The sequence below is a fragment of the Ammospiza nelsoni genome, chromosome 2, assembly GCF_027579445.1.
Source record: "Ammospiza nelsoni isolate bAmmNel1 chromosome 2, bAmmNel1.pri, whole genome shotgun sequence".
NCBI classification, from domain to species: domain Eukaryota; kingdom Metazoa; phylum Chordata; class Aves; order Passeriformes; family Passerellidae; genus Ammospiza; species Ammospiza nelsoni.
Window position 1 is genome coordinate 78,608,096 of NC_080634.1, and position 12,941 is coordinate 78,621,036.

General features: G+C 39.4%; 1 protein-coding gene across 1 annotated transcript in view; it reads right to left on the minus strand.

The window, feature by feature from the left end:
* Nucleotides 1–12,941, minus strand: part of ABCC4 (ATP binding cassette subfamily C member 4) — a 141,227-nt gene that overhangs the window by 12,432 nt on the left and 115,854 nt on the right. Inside the window, exon 29 of the mRNA XM_059491708.1 lies at nucleotides 10,861–10,966. Within this exon, the coding sequence (XP_059347691.1) occupies nucleotides 10,861–10,966 (106 nt within the window). The remainder of the gene's footprint in view (nucleotides 1–10,860; nucleotides 10,967–12,941) is intronic.

The window sequence follows — 12,941 nt, forward strand, 5'->3', positions numbered from 1 at the left end:
TTCACCACGGAAAACCACTTTCTACTAAGTGCTGTCATCCACGAGACAATAGAGAAAATTTAGGCTGGTTTACTTGGTAGTTATACATATATATATTTATATATTTATTAAAAAGCACTTAGACAAAGAGATAGGTACTCTTCTTTGAAGAAATGTGTGCTGATAAGATTTACATAAATAAATAGGTACTTTGGCTAAGGCTTTGCATACTCTTACTCACTGACTCCAAGCCAAATTAAAATCATTAGGACTTCAAAAAGCCAGCTAATCATTCAGGAAAGGTGGAATCTGGTGTTTACCAGCCACATATTTTCCGATCAACTCGCAACGCTTATCACTGCACAATACAAGAGAATCGAACCCAGATGCATCCCAAGGCAGTTGTACCAGTGGAACTCGATACAGGAGAACCAGAGAAGCTTGTAGCTGGCGAAATCAGATCACAGGGAGATTGTGGAGGACACACACAGGAGCACTTGACTCTGAATCAGACTTGAATTTCATCACAGACTGCAGTGCAGATATTGAGAGAGGGGTTTTGTGCAAATCACTCAACTTTTCAGCTCCTCACCATGAATCTTCGTAAAATACATGAAATAAAGACTTGATCATTCTGTGGGAGCTAACTGCCTGTGAAATACTTAGACAGCCCAGAGTGAAATAAAAACAAACACAAAAGAGTTATATAAACCCAAAGTGGTCATATGTAAACCAGGGCCAGATTCTCCACCCTCTTGCACCGGCAGCTTCTTTTACCTTGCCTGCACTGTTCTTGCCTTTGCAGTACCACCTTTATGGCTTCAACAGGATTTTCTCATATGAAAGAGTAATTCCAACAGTACAAAATTTACAAAATTGGCTGCAATCATACAAAAGAAAACATGCAGGAAAATTGCTGTTCAATGGAATTTGCTCACCTCCCTGAGAATGGTGAAAACATCTTCACTTATAGCTATCCAAATTAGCATTACTCAAGCAGCAATACAGAGACATTTAAGTTCAAACAGGGCTCAGATGATGTATCACTCTTGAGTAAAATCCTCACATGCCATCTAATTCTATTTCACCTAATGTTCCATCCTGGTTAAATAGTCTGGGGCAGTGACTGCTCATCTGAGTTGTGATCTTTCCAGAACATTAAGAACCATATTGGTGGAAGACAACATAGTTTGGAACAGCACTTTGTTTGAATTTCAGGGCACAGAATAACACAGAAAGGGGATGACTAAATATGACAGGGAAGGACAGAGAAACAGAAAAGAAGTGTTTGATCTTGACCTGCAATATCAAACATGAGAAGATTATTAGCCATTTAAATGTGTTTATGTTAACTCTAACTAGCACAGGAGTATTTGCCTATGCCACAAAAATGTTGCTGAACTAAATTTGGGTAAGATTTGAGCGCTACATTTTGCTTCAGCTTGCAGAAGCCAACACTCATTCTGTAAGTGAATTTTACAATCTTCTTTGTAGATTAATATATGTGAAAGAAGTGTCATTGGCCACAGAGAGAGTAAGAACAAGAGTCTTCTAAAACACTGTAACAACCACCATGTACTTACAGCTCTCCACAGACACAAAAAACAAAGTTCTAAATTCTGTGTTTTCTAACTTTCAGCAACAAAAGCAGACAAACCAAGAGAACAATAGTTATAAAACATTCTGAGGAAAAAAACAATCCAAGGTTGGAAGTGTTCAGCAACAGAGGAGGGGGGCATGGGAATTTATTTCAATTATTATTGAGGAATGACTAGTATTCTTATTCACGTTCATATTCACCATTAAGCTAGAGGGGAAATGGGACATTTAAAAGTTGATCATAAATGTTTTTATTTCCTATTCAAAAGGAAAATAATTCAGGGAAATTATCTCCTTGGGAATACATCTGATTTAATTTAGACTTGGAGAAGACATCACCAAACAAAAAAATCATTATTAAAGTTCAAAACTCTGCTAGGAGTACAACTTTGAACAATGTTTTCCTCAGAGAGCATACATCAAGATGATCTTCAATAAAGTCCTGGGAAGAGGAGAATATTCAGGAGATGCTTCTGGTTACATCATATAAGAAATATATTCACCCAAGACAATACATAGCTTTGTGGGAAAGAGTCAACAGCCTGTACTCCAGTTGGCATTAAGTTCAGATGCAAGCATGTTCTGTCTCTTCTGTCTCATCATGGTTTGTCAAAACAGATCAGAAACATGCACATACTTCTCTGAGGAATCATTTATAAATATCAACCTATCTAAACATGTTTGTGAACATTGAAGCACATTCAGAAGGCTGCAAATATAACTCAGAAACCATTTTAAATGGTTCTTTTCTCTTTTCTTTTCTCTTTTCTTTCCTTTTTTTTTTTTTTTTTGGTGGTGGAGCTTTGGTTGGTTATTTTTTTGGGCTTTTTGTTTTGATTTTTCTTAAGCCTTCATGTTTATTCAAAGCGTTCCCCATGCTCCTTCAGGGCTCCTATACAGATTATTCTACCAGTAACTCCAGACAAATTTGGTGTCAAATAATGCATTTTTCATGCATCATGTACATTAACAGAACAGAGTAGACCTGGGAATTCACCTTCTTATAATCTGAATTATTATTTTCAGATTTTCCAAATAACTCACCTCAGCAGAGTTTAACTTTGCTGTAACAATGCCAGAATTGCCACTGGTCATTAGGATTTGACACGTACCCCTTCTATCCCCTGCTTCACAGAAAAGGCAACTTTAGACATCTTGTTCTGTAATCAGAAAAAGTGGGTTTCTCTAAACTGAAATTATTCTTTGGCTGCCACTTAGGGGAAATTGAGCATGCAGCACTGCCTGGTAAATTGGTTCACACAGGTTCTCTTTAGGTTCTTTGCAATTGAAAAAAATCTAAATTTTTAAATTTTTAAAAAATCTACCTTATTTTCCTCCAACTGATGGCGTGCCACTGCAAGCTGGATGGAATGTCATGGGGAAAAATACCAATGACATATGTAGTAGTAATGAGACTTATTCTAGTGATGATCCCTCGATATTAACTCCTTCTGTGTCTCACTGAAGAACTCTGTTAACGACACACTGCAGACGTCTCTTGTATGGCAGTTTCCTCACCTGCAAACATCTGATATACCAGTGTAAGTCCAATCCTTGCTTCAGAGGGTTGAACATGCCTCGTGCCAGTGCTTACCAGCAGCTGACAAGAACACCTGCATCCTGACAAACCTCCCCCTTGGTCAATCAGTAATGACTGCTTCCACCACTGTGCAAAGCCACATTTCTCAACTGGGATTGCAGAATGGCTCAAATGTGGCCCTGAAGTGATATATGATATACTTCAGTTTAAAAAATCCCACTCTTCAATAAGGCTTTTGAGGGTCTTAGAAGGGGAGATAAGCTACAAGGATATTATACTTTTCAAGAGGTTAAGGAATATTGTTGCAGATGACTGAGCATGTCTCCTGGTTTTATCAGTTTCTGATGACAATGAACTTGTGGCTCAGCTGCCATGCACAGAGTTTCACCTTATCAGAAACTCTCTGCTCAGGGCACCAGCCACCAGCATGACCTGTGCTAATTTGCTTTTAAACAGTAATACAGTATTTCTCAGCAAGCAAAAATCATTCTCTAAAGATGTGTTAGTATTTCTAGTACAGTCTAGATTCCATATCATTGTCTTTAAAGAAACATGATACGACCATCCTGTTCTTACACTGATGGAAACACATTCACACACAAATGCCTGACAGACTGAGAGATCAAAGTTCATCAAACATTGGCTTCACTTCCTGCAGAAATTAAAATTCAAATTCTTTGTTTGAATGTGAAGTACTGCCTCAATAATTACTTTTTTTATTTAGGCAAAAGAAGAATCTTGTTGGGCAGCCCTCTTGAAATGGGAGCAGCTTTTAAGAACTAAAGATGCCAATGTTTTAGAGAAGTGTGGCTTAAAACTGGCAGAGAGAATCAAGAATTCTAGTGTATTTTCAAGGTCTTTGGGATTATGACTGATTTTAGAGGCAGATAGGCCAGGTGTGACATTAACAACTGTCACAGACACTCCAGCTGACAAGACCCGCTCTGATACAGGACCATGGCACATAGCTCAGTATCTCATGCAAAACCTGGCCTAAACACCAATATAGAATCTTCTTTTAATGGTAAAGATGCATATATTACTCAGCTTTGAAAGCAACATCTTCACTGCTCATATTTGTGGAATTCACTAACTTCCAAGAAAGAAAAAGGGAGGATTTTGCTTTCTCTTCTGGTTTGGTAAACATCAACCCAGTTTCAGAAGACCTGGGAGCACTGGAACCTGCCTTTGTGTTGTTCAGAATCAAAACTGACCATTTCTGAAAAATTATTTGCTAAATTTGTAGCTCTTACAGAAACTCTGGAAGTCTTGAGTTAACAAAAGAAAGGAGAAACCTAATGGTTTCCAGGCCCTCTGCTCTCCATGCAGGTCCCCTTCTATGAGCACCCTTCATATTATTGTCTTCACATTTCCTTACTCAACAGACTTTGGTCCCAGAACTCAGTGGGAATCTTTCTTAGGTTGAATAAAAACAAGAACTAATTTAGTTCTAATATTCCTTAGTCCATATTTTCAAGAAAGAGGTTGAGTCAAAAAAGGAGCTTTATTAGTGTTTGTTCCTTCTGAATAATGACAGCAGGTGCACCAGTATGAATGTAGCAATTTTACTGCAGATTACTAGATTCAGACCTACAAGGTACTTTAAGGTTTTTATGAAGAATTAGATGCTTAGTTGCAAAATTCTGGCATCTATTCTAGCTACTATAATCCATTAAGCTCCTTTTACATTCTTTAACAGAACAGACTTCAATAGCACAAGCATAATATGCAGTAATATTTCACCACACTCCAGATACTGGGCTCACAGAAGGTCAAATCCACTTCCACCTTTCTGTTACAGAATGAAAAAAAATACCAATTTTATACCCATCCAGTTGTTCTGCTTTGGAATTTTGAAGGAAGTCATAAAATTCTTATTTTCATAAATTTTCACATTCTATCATCCCAGGCTCCAGCAATATTTATTGTCTCATCAATTGACCTTTCTTAGACATCCCAAGCACTTGAGGGCCAGTGTCTGACAGCGCGGCAGTTCTCCAGCAAGGAAACACTCTGACACAGACACACTGAAGCCAGAGAGTCAACACCAATGGTGGGACACAGCTTTCAAAAAGAACTGTTCTACAGCCAGGATTGCATGTTCTGTGTCTAGTGACTTAAGATAATACCCCCTAAGCAGAATGTTGAGATTTGCTGTGAAACACATTCATTTTCCAGCAGTGATATTTAAATAAGTGGAAAAGAAAGCCACCTAAAGAAGAGTCAACAGACCATAGCTTTTCCGACTAACTCAGTATTACTAATTTAAGTGTACCACCACTACTTTCCTGTGTTCTCCATATCTCCATCTGAAGCTGGGCCACTGCAGTGAAAGCCCACATGAAGGTATCAGCAGGACAGATGGGGCCTCCCCACTGCTACAAGAGCTCTGCCTCTCACTGGGCTGCAGATTCAGGCTCCCTTTTGCTATCCTCTGATGACTCTTGCTCTTCTGGCAAGGGAAATGCAAGGAAGAGCAAAGGAAGGGCTTAAACTGGCTGCCCTGGGTACACGGAGCACACGACACTTTTTGGGGAATGGGGACCATTGCAACCAGACCTCTTTAGACAGAGCACAGATTTCTGCACTTTCTGGAAGAATGCTGTCATCCCCATGGTAAGGAAGAAAGGGCAGTATGACCATCACCACCATATTCACTTAGATGTCTATCACCCCTGTCTCATCTCCACTTGGATGGATGAAGGATAATAATTTGCACTACTGGGTCAGGTATCAGAACTCCAGAGAGAGACAAGGGCTCAGACCTTGTCTGCTGCTCAGCATTTTCTATATAGCTGTAGGTGACGGCCTTTTACCACACACCACACCGCCCAGATCTCCCTCTCTCTCTTTGATTCCAAGATGTTTATACTTACTCTTGGTGGACTGATTGCTCTGCTGAAGTTAGACATCTACAGCACAGGAAACACAGTTCCTGATTTATGAGGCCCAGATGTTCCACCATGGCAAACACAACATCAGAAAAATGAGAATAACCGAATGAGGGAGGCGCACCGGAAAGACGTGGGAAGTCATTTTCTATTGACCAGAAAAAACAACTCAGGTCTGGCTGTGAAGTGCATTGTATTGTTACCCTGCATATTAGTCATTTCAGAATGTAACCACAACAGGTTTTCCCATAAATAAATCAAATCTCTTCCCATGATTCTCTCATCAAAAACTTCCTATTTGAATGACAGTTTTTAATTACTAGATCAAGTTCTGCTTGCATAAAGAGTTTCCATTTCAAAGAGGTATTGCACTGATATGAAAACCCTCTGGAGAAACATCCTTGTCATTGAAAAATGCACAAGTTTTGACTCTGTGGCTTTCCTCTGGAGAGGCCACAGCATAGTATATACAGCAAACAACTCCATCAGGTTCTTGCCAGAACTTTATATGCATATACTTTATTTGCTACTGAACCACTACGTCCCTGGGTGAGCCTCAATTTCTGTATGCTTCTGTTTTCCTCTCTGTAAAAACAGAGTTTCTAAAAAGCACTTCTCAACCTGGAGAAGGAAGCAGAGAGGAGGGGGAGGAATGGGTGACAGGGATTATATAAGATCCCCCTGGAAGTCTTGGGAGTGGTGCCCACTGGCTGCCACAAGTGTTAGATGTAGTTTACATAAAAGACCTTTGCCCTCTATGGTGAGGACGGGACAGGGAATCAGCTGTTGAGGTGGTGGGGAAGCTACAGGGAGTGAGGGACCAGTGAAGCAAGCCTGAGCTGAGCTTCTGCCAGCATTAGCCATTACAGAAGGGGTAATTGCAGCTTTCATCCTGCCCTCCCCTTCTGCCAGGCAGCACAGTGCCTACCTGTGCCAGAGAGCTAAAAGGGGTACTTCTAGCACCTGATGGGAAGAGTTACAACTTGGCTTCTCAAAGTAATGAAGGAAAAGGAATGAGAAAGTGCCCTATTAGGTGCTGGAGCAGTACAGAGGGAAGAAAAAAAAGGAGCTTGAAAACCACTGGATTATAATTTTATGGTAGTATTATTTGATGGGCTGACTTAACAAGTCTTTCCAACTTTGGTTCCAAAGATTGTGTGGATACTTCCCTATCTCACCCAGGTGTTTGAAGTTTAATTAATTAATGTTTATAAAGAGCGTTACAATTTCCAGATGAAAGGTCCTATGCAAGTGCAATGTAGTATTACTCATTGAGGCGATTGGGTTAGAGAGTATCACGTTACACAATACAGCTCTTCCCTCAATGATCTCAAGCGTTTGAAGTTCTGATAAAATGTGTTTATCACTAAGACAGATATAATGGAAATACTCTTAAGGCGTGACCTGGATTATGAAAGCAGAGGTATGGTTTTGGGAATGGAACAAACGAGAATTAAAACAACTCCTGAGGCCAGATTTGTCTACAGTTGTATAAAATATATTCTGTTCTTCCTTTTTTCCCTCCCTGAGTAGGCTTTTCTTCTCCTCTAAAATAGAACCGGTTATTACGACGGGTGTGAGCAGACATGCAACAGTTCACGTTCAGTTCCTATTTCCATACTCATCCAACTTGACATTTTCTCATGATTTTCTCAAAATTATTTTCTGTTCTAATTTTTTTTTTTAATGTCTGGATTAACCCTAAAGGTGAACAGTTTCTTTTTGGAAAGTTCTGCTTTAACCAGTAATCAAACGGAATTTAATCAAAAACTCACGGACAATGCCAAGCTGGAGACTGCAGCCAACACACTCAAGACATGATGACCAGTTTTGACCCCCCAGTACATGAAAAAGCAAGGTAAATTTGAGCAAGCTTGAAATAGGGTTACCAGGGTGGTCAGTGAACTGGAACACCTATGAGGAGAGGCTGATGGAGCAGGGCGTGTTCACCCTGGAGAAATGATGGCTCCAGGGGACTTAACAGCAACCTTCCCATATCTACAAAGAAGTTATGAGAAGACAGAAGGCTCTTTAGTGAGATACACAGTGGGAAAACAAGATACAATTGCCATAAAAGGAAGAAAGACTCTCACTGGAATATAAGGAGAAAAAAGATTTAACAATGAAGATAATTAAGTATTGGAGGAGGTAGCCCAGAGACTGTGGAATCTCCATTTCTCAAAGTTTTCAAGACTCAAATGGAAAAATTCCTGAGCAACCTGATGTGAAATTAGTGCTGACCCTGCTTAGAGCAGGAGGTTCCTTTCAGTATGACTCAGTGGGAAGGGAGGAAAGCCCCAGGTGATGTCCACTTGTTCAGGAGTGGGCTTGAACATTCGTAATTGATTTAAGAGAACTGAACAAGTGCGCCCAAAATTTGTTTGAAAAATAAATTACTCATTATTTGTCAAAAGACAAATGTTAATATTTTGACTGCCAGGTTCTATCTTCTTCCTTCACTTTCTAAAAAACTTACCACGACAGCAAACAACAGAGATTTGGGATGGCTTATAAATAAGGCATTATTGCATCTAGAGGTTTCAATTAAAAGAGAAACAAAACCAAGACTTTTAATAATACCAGGTACTATCTTTGTGCATTTCTGCCTCTTGAAAAAGAATGTACATCAAGTTAAATTTGTGAATGACTAAAATATACCACTGACTAAGCAAATTACAGAACACACTAAAAGCTTTCTTTAGCTAAGTCTTCTCAAATTTTGTGATATTGAAGTAAATAACTAATTTTCCATGAATGCTGATTTTATTAATAGCCCTTATTCCTCTTCTAGAGGAATATTCTTATTCTTGGCATTTTTAACATGTTTTTCTTCCAAAATTCTGCTTTGCTCCTACTGGGAGTTACATGCCCAAGTAAACCAAGTAATTAAGTGTAACAGAAGCACACCTGCCATAATTCTGATCATTCTAAGTATGAGATGATAATTCTGATTTGCCCCTAAACAGAATCAATAACTGAGTAAGGATGTCAAGAAAACAGGATTGATATGAAGCTACATGTCAGTTTCTTCTTTTTGTTATCAGGCTTCCCACCCTCCTCCCTCTCCCAGTTTACAGAAATCTGTAAGATTAAAATGGAGCAATGCAAAAAGATGAAAAATATTTAGAAGTTACTACTGACTGCAGACTCAAAGACACATCTTGCAAATCTCTTTCTTAATACTCTAAAGAAGCCAAAAGCATTAAAGACTATTAGACAATTAGGAAACTAGAAATCTTAATAGTGACTAAACTGAAACAACATAACAATAAGAATAATGTTTGGACACTTAAAGTGCAATAGAGTAGCTATGTAGTTGCAATTATCCTGAGTAGTTTGGGGGAAAGGGTGATTTCTATGCTTTGCTCCAACAATTTCTGGCATAAAAAGTAAATAAAACATTTCATTTTCACTGCAACTTCATGACATTAAAGGTAAGCTAGAAAAATATCTTTGTGGAGAGAGCATTCTGTGCCTAACATGTTAATGGTAGTTAATGAACCAAAACCCACAGAAATCCTTTTGGACAGCTAACAAACACACACAGCTATTAATTAGGTCACAGTTGTTTCCTCACAAATCTTTTGTTCATTTCAGTTGTAGAAAACACCAACATATCCATTACACCTGTGGGGAGGTATTCACCAGAGAAGAAAATATTTATTTATTATACGTTAAATGCTTGCAATTACATGACTACTTATGGCAGTTCTGCTGGTTTCTCTCTTTGTAAGTAAACTATAATCACTGAGCTCACAATCTATTCTATTCCTCAGAACACCACTCACCTCAGCAGATGGAATTGTTTAATTTTGTGTAGTTCAGGCAACCACTTTAACTCAAAGATTTCAAAATGTTTTGAGAATCCAGTTAAAAAAAAAAAAGGAAACAATTATGTTTCACTTTCATAAGACAGAAGTTGAGAGGTATTTTTTAAGGTTACCACCAAGAGGTGAAGGTTAATTTCTGCTTGAAGTCCAGTTAAAATTTGAGTTTTACCTATGAACACAGTTTGCCCTCTATGCCAGTTGTTTCATTAACCAGCTGTGAAGAAGATGCTTGCAAAGGGCTCGTGTTCTTATTGCAGGAAATTGTAGAACTGCAGGCTGCACACTATGTCAAGGGCACAAACCAGGTGGATTTCCTGAGAGCCCAGGGAACACCACTGCCTTTATGAAAATAATCAGCGAGTGTTTCCTAATTTCCATGCATGTACAGCGCACTGTGGGGCAGACAGGGTGGCAGATATGATGTAACAATTCCTCTGTTGGGAGCAAAGACCACCGAGGCTGATGTGTTGGTAGAGCTCCATCTTCTCTGTTTGAACCTTGCTTTGGAAAGCTGACCATGTTCATTACCTCACCAGTCCATCACTACCTTTGCCCCAGGGCAGCTGCTGTCTCCTTACCTCCATCCTCCTGCCCCAGAACCTCCGCCACCTCCTCCTCCTCACACACCCCACACCAGCTGCCTCCCACTGAGACTGCATTCGTAGACCTGGCTGGACCCAGCTGACTGTCCAGAACCCCACAGGTGTGACTTCACAGGCTCCCAGTACTGGCAGAGCTGATTTGCTCAGGTCTCCTGGCTGCACTTCACCTGCAGTGGGTTTGTGCTTTGTGGGATGGAAAGCACAAGGCCAGAGAAAGCAAGAATTCTTTCCAGGTCATTACATCTACAGTCTCATGAACTGTAAGTTACAATAGCTAGGATAATAAGGTTCACTTGGACAAGCCTAACATATGACTTACACTCCTACCCACTTTTGGATCAAAATGAAGAAGGGTCAATAACATTATTCTTCAGGAAATAAAAAAAAAAAAACAACAGTGAAGCAGTTAACTGTCTTACCATAATCCTATCACTGTCAATAATGGTGTTCAAGCGGTGTGCAATGGTCAGCACTGTGCAGTGAGCAAAGGTCTCACGGATCGTCTTTTGAATGAACTCATCTGTTCTGAAACACAGCAAGAGTAATGCAGACAAAAATAAGATGTTTGCATGGATAACCGAATAGCAGGCAGGTTTTATGACTTCATCAAACATGAGTGGATAGAAGGAAATATGCTTCTAAAGTTATCACAGCGCTTCTTCCTCTTGTTATACCAGATGACTTGGAGGCGTATCATGGAACATAATCCAAAATTTATCCTTTCATACCTCATGAGGAAAGGGTTTCTTGTTTTAAGTAGAGCAAAAGGCTTCATTTCAGGAGACTAATTTCTCAGACTTAGATTAAAGAAAAGGGAAAACTCTGTAGATTGAGATAGTTCTACTGATTTCTACACCAAAAACCATTGTTGCTCTCTTTCAAGATTTAGTTCATGCAAGCAGTGAAGAAAAACTGGTCAAAGTACATATCCCTCATTGAAAATCATCTGAAGAACAAACACAAGGCAGCATAGAACTAAGGTTCTTGATTTCAAATGCAAAAGAAGATTAATTAGAGAAGATGGTTGGTAAACTAAAATAGAACTGGAATAGCTCAAGAACTTGAATACTGAAAAAACCCAAAACTTGGCATACCCTGTAAATCAAAAGCATTAACTGGAACACACAACTCAAAGAAAGAGATAGAAGATTTCAAGTTAAGGGTGAGCCTATGGTGTGAATTAACCACCACCTAAGAAAAGGACAGCAGAAGAAATATAAGACTTGTAAAGAATGAAAACTAAGCTAGAGCACAGACACTGAAGTACAGGGCTGAAGTAAAAACTGACACAAATAAAGGTAAGAACTGTGAAAAGGAAATAAAATTATACTGATAGGTAGTTAAGACACTAGAATGTTCTTTAGCCGTGTAAATGAGCAGTAAGGCAAAAGATGGGCAATACTCATGGAACTGGAGCTTATTGAAGTAATTAACTGTACAAGAGAAGCACTGACACCACCTAACTTAGAGCACACCAGTCAGGCCTATACGTGGAGATCTCTACAGTCCCCTCTTAAGTCCTTGAAAGGGAAGAGGCATGGCTGGAAGGTGAATCCAAGGACCTGGATTAGGCACCACCCAGTGATGAATGCCCTCTAGAGGCACCTGACAGCCCGCACTGCACAGGTAGCCTTGGGTCCCACCAGCCAGGCCTTGTGAATGCTCACATATTACCCACCAGCATTCAAAAAAACCCCAAAAGACAATGGAGAAAAAGGAACAGAAACCAAAATTCTCATCCAAGATAGAAGGATGACATAAGGAATTCAAAATATACTGGTGTTAGTTGAACCAAGGAAGCTCCAGCCAAGAAGTCAGGCACTTGAAGGCAGGAGCCTCATTTCCAGGATTTCTATTAAACCATGAATTTGTTATTCTGCATATATGATGACTGGAGAATAATAAAATGTGCAGATTGGGTTAAAAAAAGACAAAGGAGATATCTGAATAAACTAGAATATTTAGGCAGACATGTTGGCTGCAATCAGTTGCTGGCAAAGTCCTAATTCTTCAAATTTTTAGAAGTAATGGGAGAATAAAATAAAATACATAAAAATACATAAAACATGTCTTCCTCTGATTAAGTAGTATTTTTTGAGACAGAAGTAGTACTCCACACTGAATCTGTTTGCACATGATGAGTATCTGGTATCACTTCATGAATTATGCAAAGAGAATTGTTCTGAGGCCATCATGCCAGGAGGCACCAGCAATAAGAAGTGGACGGACAACTTTGGAAGAACAGGATGACTTAAAGGAATGAGGTAACTATCATGTTTCCATAAAGTAGAGTAGAAAGTATGAGTTCATGCTCTGAAGGACGAACATAGCATCTGCTACAAGCTAAGCTGAAGCAATCAGCATGACAAAGGAGAAGACAGATCCTTGCTGATGACAGGAAGAATCATCAGAGAGAAGGAAGACATAAACAGTTAAGTAAGAATTCCATGCCTTCTAACTGTTACCTTCATCTGGTGGCAGAAACATTTAAGCTCTCTCA